This window comes from Aspergillus multicolor, assembly GCF_047715735.1.
Source record: "Aspergillus multicolor strain CBS 133.54 unplaced genomic scaffold BDW74scaffold_30, whole genome shotgun sequence".
Taxonomy (NCBI): domain Eukaryota; kingdom Fungi; phylum Ascomycota; class Eurotiomycetes; order Eurotiales; family Aspergillaceae; genus Aspergillus; species Aspergillus multicolor.
The window spans coordinates 202,742-223,451 of NW_027395981.1; the positions used below are offsets into that span (position 1 = coordinate 202,742).

The 20,710-nt window shown below is 51.2% G+C and overlaps 6 protein-coding genes across 6 annotated transcripts; 3 read left to right on the top strand and 3 right to left on the bottom strand.

Annotated features, from left to right (window-relative positions):
* Window positions 1-19: 19 nt before the first annotated feature.
* On the bottom strand, window positions 20-4,516 carry BDW74DRAFT_181769 (uncharacterized protein; the record flags this gene model as incomplete). The annotated part of the gene is made up of 2 exons (XM_073730097.1): window positions 20-3,938; window positions 4,083-4,516. The coding sequence occupies 2 exons, from the start codon at window positions 4,514-4,516 to the stop codon at window positions 20-22; spliced, it is 4,353 nt and encodes a 1,450-aa protein (XP_073580206.1).
* A 1,959-nt stretch (window positions 4,517-6,475) lies between these two features.
* On the bottom strand, window positions 6,476-7,226 carry BDW74DRAFT_181770 (uncharacterized protein; the record flags this gene model as incomplete). Its single annotated transcript, XM_073730098.1, has 2 exons — window positions 6,476-7,090; window positions 7,164-7,226. 2 exons carry the CDS (start codon window positions 7,224-7,226, stop codon window positions 6,476-6,478), a joined length of 678 nt encoding a protein of 225 aa, XP_073580207.1.
* Window positions 7,227-9,628: 2,402 nt separating this feature from the next.
* On the top strand, window positions 9,629-11,153 carry BDW74DRAFT_170179 (uncharacterized protein; the record flags this gene model as incomplete). Its single annotated transcript, XM_073727123.1, has 5 exons — window positions 9,629-9,761; window positions 9,816-10,017; window positions 10,062-10,207; window positions 10,259-10,407; window positions 10,662-11,153. The coding sequence occupies 5 exons, from the start codon at window positions 9,629-9,631 to the stop codon at window positions 11,151-11,153; spliced, it is 1,122 nt and encodes a 373-aa protein (XP_073580208.1).
* Window positions 11,154-12,097: 944 nt separating this feature from the next.
* Window positions 12,098-14,019, bottom strand: BDW74DRAFT_170180 (uncharacterized protein; the record flags this gene model as incomplete). Its single annotated transcript, XM_073727124.1, has 4 exons — window positions 12,098-12,133; window positions 12,206-12,323; window positions 12,392-13,241; window positions 13,332-14,019. The coding sequence occupies 4 exons, from the start codon at window positions 14,017-14,019 to the stop codon at window positions 12,098-12,100; spliced, it is 1,692 nt and encodes a 563-aa protein (XP_073580209.1).
* Window positions 14,020-14,302: 283 nt separating this feature from the next.
* BDW74DRAFT_181774 (uncharacterized protein) lies at window positions 14,303-16,074 on the top strand (the record flags this gene model as incomplete). Its single annotated transcript, XM_073730099.1, has 4 exons — window positions 14,303-14,418; window positions 14,470-14,726; window positions 14,794-15,671; window positions 15,742-16,074. 4 exons carry the CDS (start codon window positions 14,303-14,305, stop codon window positions 16,072-16,074), a joined length of 1,584 nt encoding a protein of 527 aa, XP_073580210.1.
* Window positions 16,075-18,153: 2,079 nt separating this feature from the next.
* On the top strand, window positions 18,154-18,762 carry BDW74DRAFT_181775 (uncharacterized protein; the record flags this gene model as incomplete). Its single annotated transcript, XM_073730100.1, has 1 exon — window positions 18,154-18,762. One exon carries the CDS (start codon window positions 18,154-18,156, stop codon window positions 18,760-18,762), a length of 609 nt encoding a protein of 202 aa, XP_073580211.1.
* Window positions 18,763-20,710: the final 1,948 nt, after the last annotated feature.

Genomic DNA, 20,710 nt, shown 5'->3' on the forward strand with positions numbered 1-20,710 from the left:
AGTTGGTGTACAGTCTCTGTCAATCGGAGCCTAGCCTCATGAAGATCATTTGTCCAGTCTGGCACCCAAGAACAAATATATCCCCATAGCGCGCGCACGCAAAGCGTCTATGGCTGTGCGGGATGCAGAGAAGTTTGTTCCCACCCTGCCATATCCAATCCAAAGACACAAACGCAGGTGGAATTGTATATGTTGTTGGTGATGGTAGTTTTGGGTCTTGATGACCACTGTCGTCGTCGTCGTCATCATCGTCTACTCGCAGCAGACCACGATTCGTCTCCAGGAACCGCTCATCCACCGAGAACGACATGCTCTGAATGCAGCTGTGGATTTGGACCTTCCGGCTGCGAGTACTAGTTAAGAGGACGATAAAATCGCCCTCGGGTTCAGAGCTATAAGCCGCCACTATCCTACCGTCAGCCGAGAGCGCCACGGCCTCATAACAGGAGACTGGGTGGTGCGGAAGCTCGTGCTTCTTTCCGCTTCCAACATCACAGACTACAATTTCACCTTTGCGCTCATCAGAAGGTACTCCTGGTCGGGCTGCCATGGTGGCTACTGACGTGCTGTCCAATGAAAATGCAAGAGGCGGTCGGGCACCCACAATGGGAGCTTCCAGTTCCCACTTCTCTTCGCCTGTTGAAACGTCCCACACACCAAGTGCGCTGTCAGATACTACAGCCAAGGTCTTGCTATTAGGCGAAAGCTCGGCCACTCTGCTTGCAAGACAATACCCGACATCGTGTAAGCACTCAGATCCTGGCAAGTTCCAGAGTCGGATCACATCACAATGGACAGAGGCCAAAGTCTGACCGTCCGGTGAGACGGCAATGTCTCCAATTTCGCGGCCCTGGTGAACCAGCTGCCGGTGGTTCGTTGAAAGCAAGTCCCAGATCAAGATCATGCTGTTCCCCGAGAGAGAGACTATTGAATTGCTGTCTGGTAAATAGAAAATCTTGTGGATATGATGCTGGTGGCAAAACTTTCGAAACCTTTCGCCTGTTCTTGGGTCCCAGGTGCAAACACGATTATCCAGACCAACTGAGGCGACTGTTTTCCCATTCGGTGAGAAGATGACCTTTCTGACCGAGTGTGTGTGTCCGCGTTCTTGCATTTCATTGTTTTGGGAACCATGGTCATATGTATCTTGCGTGAGCTTGGTGGTCGAATGATAATCTTTGCTCTTTATATCCCAGATGTCAACAACTACCCATTTACTTAGACCACCAACCATGCCAACAAGTCGGCCGCCTGGGGAAAACGCAACATTCATAATATGCTTTTTGGAGCACGCGAACAATTGACCACCAGTTATTGTGTTCCAAATCTGGACGTCCAAAGCCTTGTCAATAAAGGCGAGCAACTCCCCATCATATGACAAGATCAACTTTTTCACGGGTTTTGCAGGGCTGGCAAGTTTATGGCTTATCATGCCAGTACCTATGTCCTGCAGTGACACAGTTTGGTCAGCTCCGACCCAGGCGATAGTGGCTCCATTCGGCGATAGTGCTGTGATAGTTGCTCCGACCTCGCCACGGTCTAGCTCGTGCTGGCTCCCCGTAGTTGTACTGATGAGCAAGATATTGAAGCCTGGCTTGCTATGGCCGCGCAATATCAGAACGGTCTCCCTATCTGACAAAAAAGCAATATCTTGCATATCGAGATCGTACACTTCAACAAGCATGTTTTCTTCGCTAGTCGATACTTGAAAGACATGGATTCCACGGCTTGAACAGCAAACAAGCCTCTGAGAGTCTGGAGAGAAGACTACACGAGCATTGATGCAAGCTATATCCTCCATTTCTCGAAGTTTTTCTCCTGTCGCCGTGTCCCACAAAGCAATATTTGCTGCATATACTGACGCAAGAATTTTACTGTCAGGCGAAAAGGCAAATTTTTCCACGTCTAATGTTGGAATCTTGAGTTGCGTGTCTCCAGTTGTTGAATCCCATAGTTGAATCGCGTGCCGGTTCGAGCGTGCTATCGTCTTCCCGTTGGGAGAGAATACGAGTGTTTCGAGGTTCCCACCCGCTTTTATTGTCTGAACGAGAGGACCCCAATCAGGCGCCTCTGATCCGGGTACCATCGTGAGCCACTGCGGTATGTGGTGCTTGAATGTCTGTCTGACCAATGTTTTCTGAGGTGCGAAAATCAAAGCTGATGAGTATGCTTGAAGAGGAGTCAGCTTAATAATGGACTGGAAGGCAAGAATGAAGCGAAAGATATCATCCAATAATGCTGATAATCTAGCACTTGAATCCTGCTGAATGCTATCGTGAGACACTGCTGCGCCTTCGACTAAGAGATTTGAACGTACCACTACAAGGCCTCGCAAGCCTTGAATCATAGAAATGCTATCAGAAAGTCTGCCAAGAAGGCCAAGCGCTTCTAACCAGTGAAGGAGATGCTTCGTGAGGAACGTGTATACTCTATGCTCGTCTGTGAGTCGAACGCCGCTTTGCTCGGTATGGTGGACCCAGTACAGGCATGCATAGCGAATGTTTGCAGGCAAGCACGAGTTGATTACAGTGATTGGGATATCTGCCTGACACACCCCTGGGCTACCTAAACCGCAGATATCCTTTCTGAGGTGATTCTGAGAAGAGAGAAAATCCAGGCAGGAATCTGCCAGCTTCGCCTGTACTGCCTTCGCATCGATCCAGAACGGGTTCTGTTGACGTTTTTCCGGGTCGGTCAGAAAGTCGCGAAAGGATAGGTGCAGCATTTTTATTGGCACATCAGGGGAGTCTGGAACTCTGAGTACCGAGTGCATAGTCATGAGCCTTCGATCAATTATTGACCGTGGTAGACCTAGGACACGGGAGAGTGAGTTCGCCGAGAGGGGCTCGGTGAGAATGACGATTGATCCAACCACGTTAGAGAACTCACTATACAACCTCTGCTGCGCGACCTTGGATGGCACAACCAGTTGACTGAGAATTGGAAGGTAAGTGGCCTCGAGATTGTCCATCTCGGCGAATGCGGTGGCGTGGTGGAGGATCTTTCCAAGCTGCGCCCGCGGGTCAGACCATGCTCTATCTTCTATAAATCGGCACACCGTTGCTGCAAAGATGAACAGTGGAATGGCTCTGTGGACCAGCTGTTGAGTGACTCCATTACCCGGCCATCCTTGAGGAAGCCGAGAGTCATCATGACACAGACGGTTGAAATCGTCTCTTATGTTGGCGAATCGAGTCGTGAAGAAAGAAGTCAGATCGTGGTGAATGTCCGCCTCCGGTACGAGCTCTAGCTGCCTCTGCTCGACGTTACCGCGGATGACATCAATTCCAAGCCGGACCGGTAGCTCGGATCTTCCAGTCAGGAACGCTTTCCATTGGATCGAGTCCAGCGCAGCGCCGCGGGATATCTGATAGACGAGTCGTCTAATGTCGTCCTCTTCCCCGCACTCATCGAGAGCGTCAATAATAACAATAACAGCCTTCGACTTGCGTGCTTTGCTATCAAGTTTGCCCAAGGGGACGAGGATAAGCTGGCCGAACTGTTCATCCATCGGCTTGCTAGCGATTGCATGGTTGGCATCAATAGCGAGTTTCACATTCGCGGCGAGGATCGGTTCTTTGGCAATCAACTGAGAAGTGAGCGTTGTGATGACCCGCGAGGCATTTCCGCGATCCCCCTCGCCTCTCTTGAAGAAGAAGGTAGCAACAAGAGGGGGATCTGGTCTTTGCACGAGATGTTGGGCGACCGTACGGGAGATGGTCGACTTGCCCGTGTCTGCCATGCCCTGCAAGTAGAACACGCTCTTGCTGGCGGGGTCTGTGCTATCCACCCAGCGGTATATGTCCTGCAGAAGGTCGACTCGTGTGTCGGGGTGGCATCGTGATTCGTGTTCATTGGCTTGGGAGTCGAAGAGGGCGTCTTCGACTACTGGAAGCTTGGAGAGGACAAGGGTCTGGTCGATATTGAAAGTCTGCTCACTGGACAGAAAGTCAGCTTCAGTAGCACCACAGAATGATGCGAGTGGAAAGATTGCGTAGTTAGTTTCTGCATGGCCACAGTTGGGTCTGGCAAGATCGCTGGATGATGAATGGAGTAGTGAGGCAATAATGGACATAACTCACACTTGATCAATAATGAGAGCGGTAGACAACGTATCCCGCTGCCGTTCCAGGGCCGTAATAATCCGATCGACATCCTTACTCTCAAACGGCCACTTCAAGCCCCGGATCCCAAACTTGCTCATCACGCGTGAAGAGTTCGACTCCAGTTTCTTGGTCAATTTACCCTCCAGGCTCACCAACTCCAAATAGGACCCGTTCAGAGCCTGGCGCAGTGGCTGCGAGTTGGCAGTCTGGAGCTGAGCTGCCTTGGGCCCGTTGAGAAGTCGCTGTGCATTTTGGAGGGTCGCGGTAAGTTGATCAAGCTCATTGCATAGCCGCTCGATGTCTGGTTTTGCATGCTTCACGGCAGTGAGATATCGAAATAGGACGGTCGCGACTTTGCCGGCGAGATCGACCACTGCGATGACGCTCGCAGCCGCTCCTAGGCCCTCCATTTCGGTCCAATCTGGAGGGGTCACTTGGTTCCCTAGATTGATGGAGCTTGATTAGGCCGGGGCCTGTGCTCGATAACGAACGGCGAGGTGGGCGCGATCGCATCGCGGGGTTGAGGGGTCAGCATCGGGACCCGAGTCACGATAGATCCCTGTAGTTTGCTGCAGATGGCTGGCCTATCAGAAAGGCTAACTTCAAGTATCTAGACATTGAGCCTTGTTCTTCTGGACAACTAATGAGACAATGTCTAGTCCAATGCGAAATGGTGGATGAGAAGATGATGGCTTGACTCAAGACCAGAGGAAATCAGAACTCTAACAGTAACACACTTCCACCGTTCTTTCCCTCCACCACCACCACCTTCCAACTCCATCTCAATTACCTCGAGCAAACATCTCAGAGCCATCACTTACCATGACAACGAGAACACTCGAGGCACCTCGCTCCAATCCGAGCCGCAATATCCATATCTATCACCACAGCGGCCACATCCTCGGTGGTGAGTGAGATTCCATCAACTACCAAACCCAGCCTTCTCTATCTAACCTTCCCAAAGGAACATATCAGAACAGCAGTCTGACTAACAAAAATCTCTACGCGCTATGGTCCGCTATTCCTTGACTTCCCACAGGCGACTCTTTGGTCAATCTTCCATGTTAACGAGGGCGGCAACACGGGGTCTATTCTGCCTAGAGATAGTACCACGCTGGCGCAGGGAAGGTATATCGTATTAAAGCAGGGTAGGATTAGTATCCATCAGCACTGTAGTCGGGATGCGACATTGCTTACTCTGACGCGAATTGCAGATGGGACGCCCCTCGACGTTCGAACAACTACAAGGGAGGCTGTACGGCGAGTCCCCTCTCACCCTGTCTCATCGAGCCGGATGTCAAGTTAGGTAAGAGAACCAGCCCCCTCGGCTCCTCCGTACTCTCGGTAACGCATACAACAAATAGCAACGTTGGTTCCAAGATAGCCTGAGAGAGCGCGATGGAGTATGTGCTGTAACTGGTTCCGGAACAGCAGACGACCCAGAAGGTCTTGAAGCAGCCCACATCTTCCCAATCGCCGCCCAGCAGGAGTGGATGTGGCAACACTACAACTATTAATAAATTACCAATTAGACTAACGCAGACAAAATTAGGGAGTATAAAATATACTCGCCCCAGAACGGTCTCTTGCTGGAGGCATCTCTACACTATTATTTTAATTAATACTTATTTACTATTAATCCACAGGTTAGTTATTCACAGCCCTGGTGGATCTGCACTAAAACAAAAACAGGACGGGTACAAGGTGACAGTGTTTAATATTTATAAATAGGATTAACGGCCGAACTCTAAGAGAGGAAGCTTGGGGCAAGGGGCCAGAGAAGTGGCGTGTGAGCGACGGCGCACTGCTGTGGCATTTTAAGCAAGCAGTGTTAAAGAACATGAAGGGTGCCGCGGGAGAGCAGTGGCCGGATTGGGAATTTGATTTCAGCATGGGCGGCGACATGCTGGGGGAGATAAGGGAGGGACCAGAGCCGGGGGAACACATGGATTTGGAGTTGGGGAATCGTCTGGGGGTGGGTGATGGGATGCGGTAGGTAGTTAAGAGTTCCTGTGAGACTAGGGATTGACTATAGACTACACCTGATGCTAATCTGGTGTCATGGCACCTTTTGCGTGCAGTGGAAAAGTGTTTTGGTTTCCATTCTCTGCTTTCTCCAGGACTCTCTAACAGTTTGATAGTCATTCATATCTCAGACAAAAGAAGTACTCCGTACTTGCGACTTTATGACGCTGGTAATCCATTTTGGGAGGATGACGCTATAAAAGCCAAAACTTAGCTCGCCTGGATGGCTATGCCACCACCATCGGTGACCGTCGACCTGGGTCCATCAGCTATACTTCAAACCCCATTAGGTTTCGCAGGTCTGTTGTAGTTGAAGTCCGGACACCGTATAAAAGAGACAATTCCTATTTACGAAAAATGCTCGATATCTTCCCCTTCAAAGCCCTCCCCCAACCCGCATTCCACGAACCCTCCCGAACCTCTCCCTCTTCCTCCCCAGAAATCCCATCCCCCTTCAACCCCAACCCCAACCCCAAACACCCCCTCACAACCCCCTCAACAACCCGATCAACATCGCGCCCACTCTCCGTCGAAACCTCCACAAACCCCGCCCCGAACCTCCCCGCCAACGCTCGCCCCTCCTCACCAGATACAACCCGCTCCGCAGCGTCAAAGCCTAATATGCCCGTGTCGCCAACCACACAGATCTGAATGCATTCTCCACTCTTATCTTCCAGCTCCTCGCGCAGCGTAAGGTCAAGCAGAGCCTTCTGAACGCCCTCGAACGAGAACCCCGACGTGACGTCGTAGATGAGGATGATCCCGGCTGGACCGGTGTTGTCTTCGAAGCATTGCAGCTCGCCGGTTTCGTGGAGTTGTTTTGTGCGTGTTATTACTTGGACTTGTATTTTGGTTGTGTTTGAGCTTGAGCTTATGCTGCACTCCCGGACGTATTCGAGTGTTCCAGGGGTAGAGAGTGTACCTGCCGCGACGGCGCGCGCGACAGCCGCGCGATTGAACTGCGTGGTGGGGTTAGTCAGAGGACGAGATATAGTGGGTCTGGGTAGGGTAGGGTAGGGTAAGGTAAAGTACCCTGTGGAGAAAGTCGGTGGTGCTTGGGGAGTCGCCGAGGAGAAGCAGCTTGACAGTGTTCATTATTATTATTGCTGCAGTGGCATAAACAGGTCGAGCCCCTGAATAGGATAGAAATCAATCAGAGTTTGGGAGCATAAACCGCGGACGAAGGGAAGCTAACTTAAGCTCCACTGGACTACTAGTCTACTAGTATATAACTAGTCGCTCGACCTTATCTGAAAGCTTGAGCCCCAGGTTACTCACTCTGTTAAAAGGATCAGCATGAGCATGAGCACCTGCCTTGAGAAGGAAAGTAATCTGTTTTAATGGTGATTATAGAGCATTAACGTAACACAATTGGTACATACGACCACAGGGTGAGGAGAACAGGGCTTCCCGTCCGCTCAGCCGTACTTAAGCCACACGCCGGCTGGTTAGTAGTATGGTGGGTGACCACATGCGAATCCCAGCTGTTGTATGTTTTTTGCAAGTTCTGACCGTCTTGTTGATATAAACGATCCTAGCCCTACTCCGATCACGTCGTGGTTAGCTAGTAATACTTTCTTTTACAGTAGTGGAGACAGGCAAGCCGTAGGATGGTAGGTTGTTAGCTGTGCTGCGGATAATAGCAGTGTAACTACCATACGCAGTCCGGCAAGTGGCCAATGCCAGGGCTGGATTTATTGCGCATGGTGAATATAAGCGGACATTAACTGACTACTATAACATTTTAAGGTAGTTAGAGATCCTTGAGGAACCTTGCCACCAGCAAGACCGGTAGCTTAGCTCCAACCCTTATTGAAAGAAGCGTAAATTAATCTCTAAAAACGTTCAGGGGCCTGTCAAAGTTCTGCTTGGGAACCATAAATCAGCAAGACCGTACCTTATAAAGCACTCTCTGCATCATAAATAGAGGAGGATATTATGTAGCTTGCACTAACTACCTGGGTATGGTATGGCCAGGATGGACCGGATACTAAAAGAGGTGTTATTATTTTCTTCTGAGCTTCGTTCGGAGATGGAAGCCAACCGTACTATGGGTAAACCAGATTGCCAATCATTTCGATTCGTCACTTTGATAAGTGTATACAGTCACCATGACTGCCTCACGGTCAAGTGTACTTCTTTGCCAGCAGCGAAAATCTCTCATGCTTAATGCTATCTCCTGCCTCCAGGTATAGCTCCGCCGCCGCGTCTAGGGACAATGGACAGAAGTACCTAACGTCTGAGCCCAACAATTTATTTCCAGAGATGGCCAAGGCCGCCCTATTGTTTATTTGCCCAAATTATTACCTAGGTACACAATTGGTACTCCAATGGGACAGATGGGATGTGATCATTGTCAGTGATAAAATCAGACGCACTGCCACTGTCATACTGCTTTTTATGAACCCTACCAAGGGCATATCTACTTACCATAACCAACCATACGTACCAGAAATATTATATCTAACTCGATGTACTAGGAGATAGAGTCAGAATGCAAGTCTGCAAAGGGCCGAGTTATAAACCCCAAAGCATCTTATACAAACAAGCCATTAACCTGCCCATAAACCATCACTCAATTTCATGGTTAAAACACTCTTTCGAATACTAAGCCATGCCTACCTATACCGTAGTCAGTAGACTGCATAGCCCGCGCGCCTGGGCGAAAACTCCTGTCTGTGCCGAGCTTTGCCCTATATCACCCCTATCAACCACCAAACCAGCACATACGACCACAGGATATGGAGTACAAGCTTCCCGTCCGCCCAGACACTTGTTAAATGCGCCTAAACAGTAGATAGCCCTAAGCTAATTGCCGCTTTATCCATGGATTTTATGGACCCCAGCCAAGGATCTCTGGCAGAGGTTTAAAGAGGTTTTGGCAGTTGTCTGGTAGAGATTCTGAGCTGGACAGCTAAAATAAATCCATCGTCTGCGTAACCAAATCTAGTCTTCATTCGTCCTGATCAGAACAGCAGGCCCAGATAAAGCATGAATACCTAGGATAGGGGTGTCAGAGCAGCAACATCGGAACTTCTTCGGTCCGATCGGCGCGGTTACCACAGCCCAGCCCCCTACCTACTAGGCAGCCCAGGGCGCCAGTCCAGTTCTCTTCTCCTGTAACTATGGTACTTCACGGTCGAGGCGCCCGGAATGACCTGACCTGTTTCTTTGCCTGAATTCTTCATTGGAAACCAAATATACCATGTTCTCGAGACTTAGGAACCTGAAAAAAGTACAGCCTCTACACTCCCAAGCGAAGCTTTCCATTCTATGTCGAGGTAAGTCCAACACCGATAACCGCAAACCCTCGCCTAAATGTCGACTCAGGCAAACCCATTGGGCGCGATGAGCTCTTCGACTACACCAATGGCCATTTTCTCATCGACGAGCAACACTAGCTCGATCGACGGCATGTCAAGTTCAATGTGGATGCCCTATGCGATGTTGCTGCAGCCGCTAGCGGCCAGCCTTCACCAATCATAAGCATCGACAAGATGGAAGGGGGGTTTAGCAAAGCCTTCCTGATGAGGAAAGCAGATGGAACCGAGGTGGTCGCCAAAATCCCGTGTCGCATTGCTGGTCCGATATCCCTCACGGCTGCGGCGAAAGTTGGCGTGCTAGAATACTGTACGTCGCCTCCCTAATTCCCTGAGGGTTGATCTTACTCCCAGGTATGCATAGTGAAGATGAATACGACTGTTCCTGTGCCACGTGTCCTGTCTTGGTCCCCTAACAGCACCAATCCTGTTGGCGCGGAGTACATCATCATGGAGAAGGCAAGGGGTGTTTCACTATTTGAGCGATGGGGTGGAATGCCAGAACCCAAGAAGCTGCAGCTCATCCGAAATCTGTCGAAACATGAAGCTCAATTCTCAGCTATCCAGTTCCCGGCTATGGCGGGCTATACCTTCGAGCGAATGCAGAGAGATTGAACATAGCCCACCAGAGCCTCGAGGGTGACAATGACAACGACTCACCGCGATTCTGCATCGGCCCAACCCCTGACCGGTCGTTCTTCCTTGATCCCACGTCCGACGAGATTGCGAGTCCCCGAGACGCTGTTCAAGGGCCATGTATGCACCCCTGAGTTTCGTACCAACTCGACCTAGCTAGCCTCCGTACAGGGAATACAATATCCCAACTAGGGATGTCAATCATCAAAAGAGAGTTGACTCGCTTGCCATTGTCAAACCGGCCCTCCCCCCGACCTTCAACATTCCACCTCGGGACCATCGAGGAGAGAAAGCGCCTTCTTGAATCAACGATCCCTCTCGTGGAGCTTGCTTGACTCAAACCCGACCCTCCGCCCAACCGCCCAACCCACCTTCTGACACACAGATCTCCACATGGGCAATATTTTTGTGTCCCTCGAGGATCCATCCCAAATCGAATGTCTGATTGACTTCCAGTCTCTCGCCGTAATGCCCGCCTTTCTCCGGTGCCAATGGCCCATCTTCCTCAAACCACCCCCGGAATCGCCATCGGACTCGTGAAGCCAAAACTCCCAGATAACTACGACGAGCTAAGCGAGACCGCAAAGCATTTGCGAAAATGCAATTCACCGGTGAAATGCACGCTAAAGCCTATGAAATCGCAACGAACCTGGAAAACACACCCGCCTACAAACCCATGATCCTCCCGCGCGTCTTTTGCGAACTGTTCACCCGCTGCGCCGAAGTCGCCGAGTTTGGAGTCTTACCGCTGCGAGCATGCCTGGTTGAGTTCTTCCAGAGCTGGTCGGCGCTAGGGTTCACGGAGCCATGTCCGCTATCGTTTACCGAGGAAGAAATCGCGGAGCACGAACGGCTGTTTCAAAAGTATCAAGATTGGCATGAGGCTCACAGGCTTGCGTTTGAGGCTCTGGAGACGGATGCGGAAGGCTGGATTTCGCCGCAGGTGGATGTTGTGGAGAAAAGGAGGCAGACTTGGGAGTTGCTGGGTTTGTTTGTGGAGCAGATGGTCCAGGAGAAGACGGAGGAGGATGCGAGGGGGATGTGGCCGTTCCCGGATGATACCTAGGTAGCTGATTGCTACTTATTGCATGGTTTATTGTATGTGCTTGTTTTACATTTTACACCCGCTGGACCGGTCGTTACGACGTCAGCCCGAGCACAGCATTTATTTTCGGATGCAGGGCCGTATTCATCTTATCCTCATGCTCCAAGTGCGCCTGTGCCCCGCAACCTTACCAAGCAGAGTCTCCGCAACGCTGCTATCGGTACTTGTATAATCCATTCACCTACTCAATGTGCGAGTCATCTCAACCCGATCCGAACGCGGTGCGAGGAGCTGGAGTCAAACCAGACCGTCGAACTGATTACTGTGAGCCCTTGGATTCGCGCCTTGGTCCAGAAATGTCCTTGCAAGGTCCAGTCCGCACTGCCATGTAATGTAGCATGGCCCACCACAACGCACCCTGTAAATCAATGCTTGAAGTGAAGAAGAGGAAGAATAAAACAAGATGAAATATGGCCCTGATCTAAGGCCTACGCCTTTAAGCCACACACCGGCTGGTTAGTATAGTAGTATACCTAGTGGGTGACTACATGCGAATCCCAGCAGCCCAGCTGTTGTATGTTTTTGTTTTCTTTTTCTTAGGTAGTCGCTTTTTACTCTCTTCATGGATACGGACATTTCCAGCACCCTATTATCATACGGCCTTGAGACCGACTAGCAAGATCTTTCCACCGGCTGGGATAAACACGCCGTGGAATGGCATATGGTATATGGTAGGTTATTAGCTGTGATGTGGTGGAGGTATCGGCAGCGTGACCAACGTGGACAGAGTTAGCCAGTCCAGCAAGCGGCCAATGCCTGAATCCTGCTGCGTACAGTCCAATCACATGGGTGAACGTCTACTGACAACCACAGCCTCTTCATGAACATCTTGTATCCTTGAGAAAGGCCGTAAGATTAAGTACCTAGCTGAGCCCGAGCCCGAACCGGAGGCGGGGAACACGGAATCAATCCCCAAACACGCCTAGAGGTCCATCGAAGTTCTGCGGGGTTTCATACGTTAGCAAGACCGTACCCTATGAAGTTTATGCATTATGGATGATATGAAAACATGCCCAATTAATCAAATCTGAGTCCATCCACTCTCGTATATCCGTCAGGTTGTCGAATGGATCTCCAAACGGGGTGTCGGTGTTCTCAGTTGGGGGGTTTTCTGTTTCAGCTTGAGCCATACTAAGCAAAGAAGTTAGCTACTTGATGATATCTACAAGACATATAAAGAGTAGGAGTTAGTAGCGTACTGTAGCCGCCGAAGTATCCGATATGCCCTGAGACAAATGTTACTCTTGCGCGAGAGATCGTGCATCCGGCCAACCAGGCCTTCAACTTCCCTCCGGAGAGAATGGAGGTCATATCCCGGGTCTGTGTCTTGATCAACATCAGGTGGCAAATCCTGCAGACACGAGCTAAGAGCCACGGCTGCATGGAGCGCTTTGAGACTGATTACACCGCTAAGCAGCCAGGTATAATTCCGGAGGATGGGGGCTTCGTAGAGCTGTCTATGGATTGATATGAGAGCCATGCTAGAGTCAATACAGCGCTGTCTGGACGCAGAGCGAAAGCAAGGTGCTTTTGGATGGGCGAAGGGTCGGTGCAGGAGGAGGTAGAGGTGGTGCGCGTAAGTTTGCAGGGCGCACCAGTACGCATAGCTGTTGGAGCCCAGGATGTTCGGCGATCCGTCTGGTATGTAGGTTGCGTCCCACTGTTTCTGCTCTGCAGCGATCGCGGCGTCGAATTCCTGCAGTAGGCTCTGGTCTAAACGCAAGGGGCTGGAGATATGGCGGCAGATTTGCGTGGAGAGGCGGAAGAGCCGGAGTTTCGCCATAATTACTGACATGTGCGTTGGCTCGGTATGATGGGGTCGCTGTGTAATTCCCTGCTCCGTGACATCCGAGTCGTCGACGTCTGCTGGTGGGACGGTTTTGATACTCAATAGATAAGACATGTCGACGTCTCGGAAGAGGACGGCTTGGTACGTATGCAGTGTCAAGAGACCAGCCCAGCAGCGCCGTCGTCTTTCAGTGTCAATGGGGTTCGGGTTCGGACTGGCGACGTTGCACCGCAATGCGATGCCAATGTTCAATGCCATCCCTAGCAGGGCTCAGCCTTGATCCACTGCTTCATTGTGTGAGAGGTTGAAGATAATCATCAATAAGGCTTCGAATGTGCTGAACCGATGACAAATGAAGAATTCATCCTGCAAGAGACAGGTCATTGCAGTGCGGAGGAGGCGCCGAGATAATGATAATGTAGCTGGTGCCTGTGTCGGGCTTGAAGGCAGTGACGTCCAGGAGCCTGCCAGTCTGGAGTCATTTTCATCCAGGGTATTTAGAGACAAAGAGCACAAGGCAAAGAGCAGCGCTAGCCAGTGAAGGTCCACCTCATGCGGTCGTTGCATGAAAGTTGTATATTGTTTTTGAAATGTAGGGCCATGCAGTATGGGGAACAGAGGAGCGATGATCCTGAAGAAATGAGACAGAAGATAGTCGCAACAGGATTTAGGAGGGAGAGAGTCTATGATTTCCTGCGGAGAAAGGCGCGGATTGATGGAAAGAGGTGACAAGGCGTCGTGAGCATCTTCCTGCTCCGGGCCTGGCCGTTCAAGCACAGTCTCACAGTGCGAGCTCGACTCAGATCCCACTAAGTCTGGCTGCTGGGACGAAGAACTGATCGAGCTTTGCCCTAATGGTGCATTACCCGGCGTCGTCGGCATAGATCGAATCTCGTACGAGCAGCTGGCCTCACGTTTGCGACGCTTGCAAGCGCCGCAAGGATGTTGACGGTCGCATCGCAGTTTGGCGCGACGGCATTCCTCGCAATTGACGGCTCTGCGGTTTCGACGATAATATATGGGAGTACGAGATGACATGGTCGAGATTCACAATGAGAAGTCCGACGTGGTCGAAGACATGACGACAGAAAGAAACTGGGTAGGGCATCTCGTTCTTTGGAACAGGCCCACTTAGGTCCGACAAATGATCGGGAACTGCAGTGGCAAAACGGACTTGGGGCCTCGGGATCTGAATAGTATCGGACCTAAGTGGGCCTGAGTGCTCTTCGTATAGTAGATAAGAATGTGCTGGTCGATTTGACCTTCGTCAGGTTCTGAGGGCTCGTTGTATCGACTGTCTCGTTTGAAGAAAGCGACGACCATGGAGACTTATTTCCAATTCAAAAAGCTTCAGCAGCATGTACGGCAGGAGCTTTCGTCTCCGAAGAACGGCTGCACCTGCCCGGAATACATTGTTGGCACTCCCCATCATGCAAAGTAAGTCTCAAGAGCAGTATTCCTCATTCATACTCTAATATGTCTGCATAGTTGCCGAGTGAGTCCTCATCATGCACACGGCACCTTAACATTGCCAGTCCCAGAGGATCCGATTCTCGTTGACTGGGATGGGCCCGATGATCCATTCAACCCGGCAAATCAAAGCACTGCCAAAAAGCTTGTCATGACTTTGCTGGTTTCCCTGATCGCTCTGGCTGTCACTGCTGCATCAGCAATTGATGCCTGCGGTGTTAGAGACTATAGTGCGCACTTCCAGGTATCTGAAGTCGTTGGGTCTCTTGCGACAGGTACGCCGCTCCTTCCCAAATTCACTCGTACGACGAATATCGGCTAATCCTGGTTTCGTTTAATAAGCTCTCTTTCTTGTCGGCTTTGCATTTGGCTCTCTCCTCTCCGGCCCGTTCTCTGAGATGTTCGGCCGCAATGCCGTCTATATATCGACCATGCTGCTCTATCTGATCTTCATCATGGCATCAGGCCTCGCTCCGAATCTCCACAGCCATCTGGTCTTCCGCACGCTCGCGGGCTTCTTTGCCTCGACTCCATTGAGCTGTGCAGGGGGTACAGTCGCAGACTTGTGGAATCCTGTTGAAAAAGCCTATGCATTCCCGGTCTACGCCATACCTGCATTTGCAGGGCCCATGATTGGACAGATCATTGGAAGCTACATCCCCGAGACACTAGGCTGGCGGTGGTTGGAGTGGATAATGCTGATATCGGGCGGCACAGTTCTAGCCTTGGTTCTCTTATTCCAGCCGGAGACGTACGGAAATCTCATTCTGCACTGGAAGGCGTCGATACTCCGCAAAGAGACCGGCGATGAGCGATACAGAGCTCCCATGGAAATGAAGCAGGAGGGTCTAGGAAAACGCTTGAAAATCTCTGTATCGCGGCCATTTACCATGTTCTACTCTGAGCCCATCATCATCCTGGTCTCGCTCTATATGACCGTTGTCTGGATTATCCTCTTCACCTTTCTCGAGGGCTATACATATATGTTTGGCCAGACCTACGGCCTCTTGCGGGGTTTGACGAGCATCTGCTGGGCGGGTGTGCTGGTTGGAGTCCTGCTTGTTGGTTTCGTGGTCCCGGTGGTGTACAAGTGGACTAAGCAAGCCCATGAGCGAGCAAAACCTGCACCCCTTGCCCCGGAGATGAGACTTTGGTACGCGATGCTCGGCGGTGCGCCCGCTGTGCCAGTCAGCTTGTTTTGGATGGGTTGGACCAGTAGGGTGAGTTTTAAAACCGCTTGATTCAGATGAAATCCCAAAGCCCACGGTACTGACACTTCCTCCCCTCCAGGCGTCAATCTCAATCTGGTCTCCCCTCGTTGCCTCGGCACTCTTCGGCTACGGAATCACCACAATCTTCATCGTCTCCTACATGTTTCTCATCGATACATACGCCACATACGCAGTCTCTGCGCTGGGATTCCTCGTGTTTACGCGGTATGTGGCCGCGGGAGGCATGACTGTTGCCGGGGGCCCGATCTATCGTGCGCTCGGGGTGCCGTATACACTAACGATTCTCGGCTCTGTCAGTGCACTGCTGGCATTGCTGCCCTACCTGCTGTATATCTTCGGCCCTAAGATTCGCAAGAGGAGCAAGTATGCGGTTGACATTGACACACCCTGATGTAGGTGGGTGTATGTTCAAAGTGTTTTAGGACGTCGAGTGGTTACCATGTAACTGACTATGATCATGGTAGAATAAAAGTTAGATTCAACTGTCAGCACTGCGCATTCTTTTTAGTTTAGCATAGGTATTCATTCCCTGCCTTGGTTTACCTCTTACCATCGTCAACTTTATAGATCCTTTATTAAGATTTCCATTACCAGTAATCTTATGAATATCCACGGTGCAAAAATACCTATGCCAATAACTATATTAAGATAATTGCTTCATGCTTGAAGAACAAGGAATGAGGAGTAAACGTGACAGTAGTAGGTAAGGGAATTTGTAGACCCTACTATACCATATCTTCCGTGCATAGGTCCGGATTTAAATACCCGTCTGGAGATACCATGACGATCTTTGAGAGGAACCCTTAGTCCTCTCACTGAAGAGCAACACCTCAAGTCCGGGGCATTTTCATACCTTCTTATCGTCATAGTAGATGGGAGTCTCAAGATATCATATATTTACTCTACTATTGACTTTGGGTACCTAGGTAAAGTAGGTAGGGTAAGCTGGAGTTTACATGCACCTGGACACCTACCTACCACTGGGAATGTCCCTCCGCCGGCTCTTGCACCATATCCGCAAACAAGTCATCCAGCATAAACTCCCCACGATGCCAAACGCTTCGGACAAGAACCGGTAGTCATCGGCACCGGCACCGGCAGCAGCGGAACTCAGCGTGCTTCTACTCGAGGCAGGCACATCCCTCGGACCGGGAAAGGGTCAGTTGTTGGTGTTGTGCCGATGAATGCTTCGTCTCCCGCTGTGCAATGCAACCGTATTAGCGTCATCTATACCAGTATCCCATCCAGTCAATTCTTGGTCCTCAGGTTGTGGGAACAGGGCACTCTTACGCTGTAGTCGGAGGATACAGAGCAGCTGCTCGAGGTACCATAGTACCTGTAGCGGTCGCCCATGCGGTTTCCTGTGTTGAGGTGGCGGAGGGTTGCGTGGGCGCGACGGGGACGGGATAGAGCTCGATGTTTGCGAGGTCGAAAGGGAGGAGGTCTATTCGGCCAAAGAGATCGAGCAATTGGGCTCCTGCTCATCATTCATGGACAAGGTTGGTGACCAGTTTCTTAGGTACAGAGTACTATATAGGGTACCTCTGGTAGTGCCATGGCAGGCAACTCTCGCTAACACGGGGCAGTCCTCGACGCGAGCAGCCATCTCGACAGCCACCCCGGAGGCAAAGAGCTGCTGTTCGAAATCGCTGGCACCGACGCGACCGAGCGCTTTGTGCAGGCGGGGCATTCGGACGAGGCCCGGGCGATCGTGAGATGCAGAAGTCGTGATCGGCGCAGTCCACCTGGCAGCGGGTCAGCTGAGCGCGAAGCGGAGGCGAAAAGGAGTGCGAGCGAGCCGTTTTAAACAGAAGCTGCCCCGCTGTTGTCGTCGTCTTCAGAGCTGGGGGTCGACCTCGCGTGGTGGGTTCTAGGCAGCGGTGCTGGTCTGCTTGCTGGTCTGGTTTGGTACGCAAGGGGGCTGCTGGGGGTGCTGCTGCAATGGGCAGTTCGCATGACTCGGGTCGACTATGACTACGGCCGATCACCAGCGGTCCCACCGGCCAACAATCGCATCTTGTTACTAGCAGACATCTCAATCGACGAGCTTGTTGCTAATTCTGAGCGCTGAAGACGACCGACCCTGCCCTCTTCACTTGCCGAACCCACTAGCCGACATGCAGATCACACGCCCCTGCTTAACAAACGCTGTTTGCTTTTGCTTAGCCCGCTATATAGCAATGCCAACAGCTCTCCTGGAACCAGGCAATAAACTGCAATGGAAAAGTCCCGTCGGCCCGATTCGTCCCAGCCCTAGCCCTCCCCCGAGCCCTCCTCCCCGGCCCCCGTGCACCACTACCCGGATGGCGGCCTTAGGGCATGGCTGACCGTGGCCGGGGCCTGGTGCTGCAACCTTTCCTCGTTTGGCTGGACCAGCAGCATCGGCGTCTTCGAGGCCTACTACTCGCAGCACCAGCTGGCCGCCTACTCCTCCTCCTCGGTCTCCTAGAACCTGTCCACCAACGTTTTCATGCTGATCGTCTTCGCCCCGGTCTTTGGCAAGATCTTCGACAACTACGGACAGCGCCTGACCGTGCTCCTCGGCGCCACTGCCTACATCCTGGGGCTCGTCTTCCTCAGCCTCAGCACGGAGTACTACCAGATCTTCCTCTCGCAGAGCATCCTCTCCGGCATCGGCGTCTGCTCGCTCTTCTACTCGGGCATGAACGCCGTTGGCACCTACTTAAGAAACGCAGAGCTCTGGCTATTGGCATCGTCGCCAGCGGCTCTTCTCTGGGAGGTGTCATCCAGCCGTATTTCCACCTTCAGATCCGCCAATACCCACATACCCCATTCATACAGACCACCCCAAATGGTACACTCTAACGCGCCCAGAATCATGTTCAACAAGCTCGTCGCCAACAGGCTAAGCTTCGGCCGGGCAATCCGGAGTCTAACCCCAGTCTACCCGAAATTCCTCCTCCTCGCCCTCGCCGCCTTCTTCGTCTTCTGGGGCGTCTTCAACCCCCTAAACTACATCATCCTCTACGACGAGAGCCTCGGCATGTCCGCATCGCTGAATGCAGGTCTTCGCGGCGGTGGTTGGGGTGGTTGGGTTGGGGTTCTTTTTGGCAGTTAGGCGGGTTTTGGGGGGGGGGGTTTGGTGAGGGTTTGAGGGTAGCGTTGATGTGGGTAAGTGGTTGCACATAGTATATACTTACTAGCATAGCATAAGGGTGGATAGTAGATATAATATCTAGAAGATTATAACACAGCCCGATGGGAGGCATTACAATACCTACCTCAGGAAAGGGCAAAGTATACCAGACGAACAGCCGTCTATCTTGCTTAACTTCTCAATAACTGGAAGCCAAGGTTGGAGAGTACCATGCAGTAATGCATGCATGCGTACCCTATACCTGGTTACCACCGGCTGACCGTTATAAAGTGCCCCTTGATCGCCTTGGAGGGAAGGCAAGCTAGGGCATCGCGCAGTGCAAGACACCATACCATACAGTGAACATGAAACATAGTTTAATAACCAGGTATGTTCCGATGCAAGCAAAGGGGAATAATGCTAGGCATCTGGATGAACCTTGCAGGGTACTATCCATTGGTATTACCCATGGTATCTTATCCCAATCCAACTTCCCAGCTAAGGAAGAAGGATCTTTAATATGGTATCAAAGCACGTCTGCAGGTCCTTTTCTTTGACAATAAATTTCAAATAAAGACGCAACAGTCACGGGTCCAGGTCGCCTTCGGCGCTCTTCAACGTGGTATTCCGTACGGAGGGTATCTATCTATAGGTATTTTATAGACTGCAGCCGAGGCCGAGGCCGAGACACGACTTACGCAGTTTCGATTTTATACCATGCTGAACAGCATCAATCCCCACTTAGGTGACAAGTCCAATATCTTCATCCTCCCGAATGCCAAGGCCCTACGACTAAGTCCGTTCTGCCAATGGTAGCACCAATACCACTGGGTGAGCTGGAGATTCGGGAGGGGGTCCACCGTCCACTTGACCCCCTGGAGGCTGGATTGCCTTTCTCCAACTTCCTCCCATTACTCCATCCCCGGTATCCTTACCGGTACTCCGTAGGAAGTGATGTTTCGTTTTGTAACTCCATAGTGGCTGTCCGGCGACTTTGGTTTGGTTCCACGCCATTTCTTAGTCTGCTCGGTGTTTGGGGTGGGGGCTAGGGTACCTAGGCCGGGGCATTTTATGGAGGTTTCCGGTTCCTGGTTCATGTTGGTAAGGTTGGCTGGGCCAGAATTGCGTGGAGTACGGAGGATTTTTGAAGATATTGTTTTGAAGACGGGTCAGTTGTGACGCCTCAGTTGGCTTCTTCCGTTCTTCCCATGATACCATACCATACCCTAGTTCTATCCTTTACTTGCAGAACAGATGGCTACCTAGGTATGGGATTGGGAGGCAGTGCCATTGAGCTATGTTGATATCCAAAGACATCGTTTCAGTTATCCGATCTTATTGATGTAAATGTAGATGTAGTATGAAAATTTCCAACCCTTGACATTCTCAATAACTATCCCGCTACAATCGATAGTTCCTGACCTGTTGAACTACCCATCTAAATGGGGGACCTGTTGTTAGAAATGCAGTAAAGGAAACTGGACATTACCTCCCTACCTAATGTACTGAATAACGCGTCAAAGCGATTTAGGCACTGCCATATCCCAATTGCAACTCCACATCCCGGCGCAATGGGATATACGGAAAAAGTGTGCGTACGACGATCATTTTTACTCCTGAGCAGAGAATTGAAACGAAAAGGAACATCACGGACCTTCAGTGCCTTGGAACAGAAAGCGCGAAGGAGTCGACAAAAGTGACATGTTCATCCGTCTTCGAGCTAACCATACCATGATACTGATACTATGGTCCTCTCCCGGTGGCCACCCGGTAGAAGATACCATCCATGTTGACTACGGGTGAGAAGAGCCAACAAGAGACAGGGGGAGGGGGGCCAGAAGCTGGGGAGCCCTACCATAGGTTCGCGAGGAAACTGGGGACCCTTGGAAGGCCTTACCTTAACCTCTTAATTAGGGGAAACTGGGGAAGG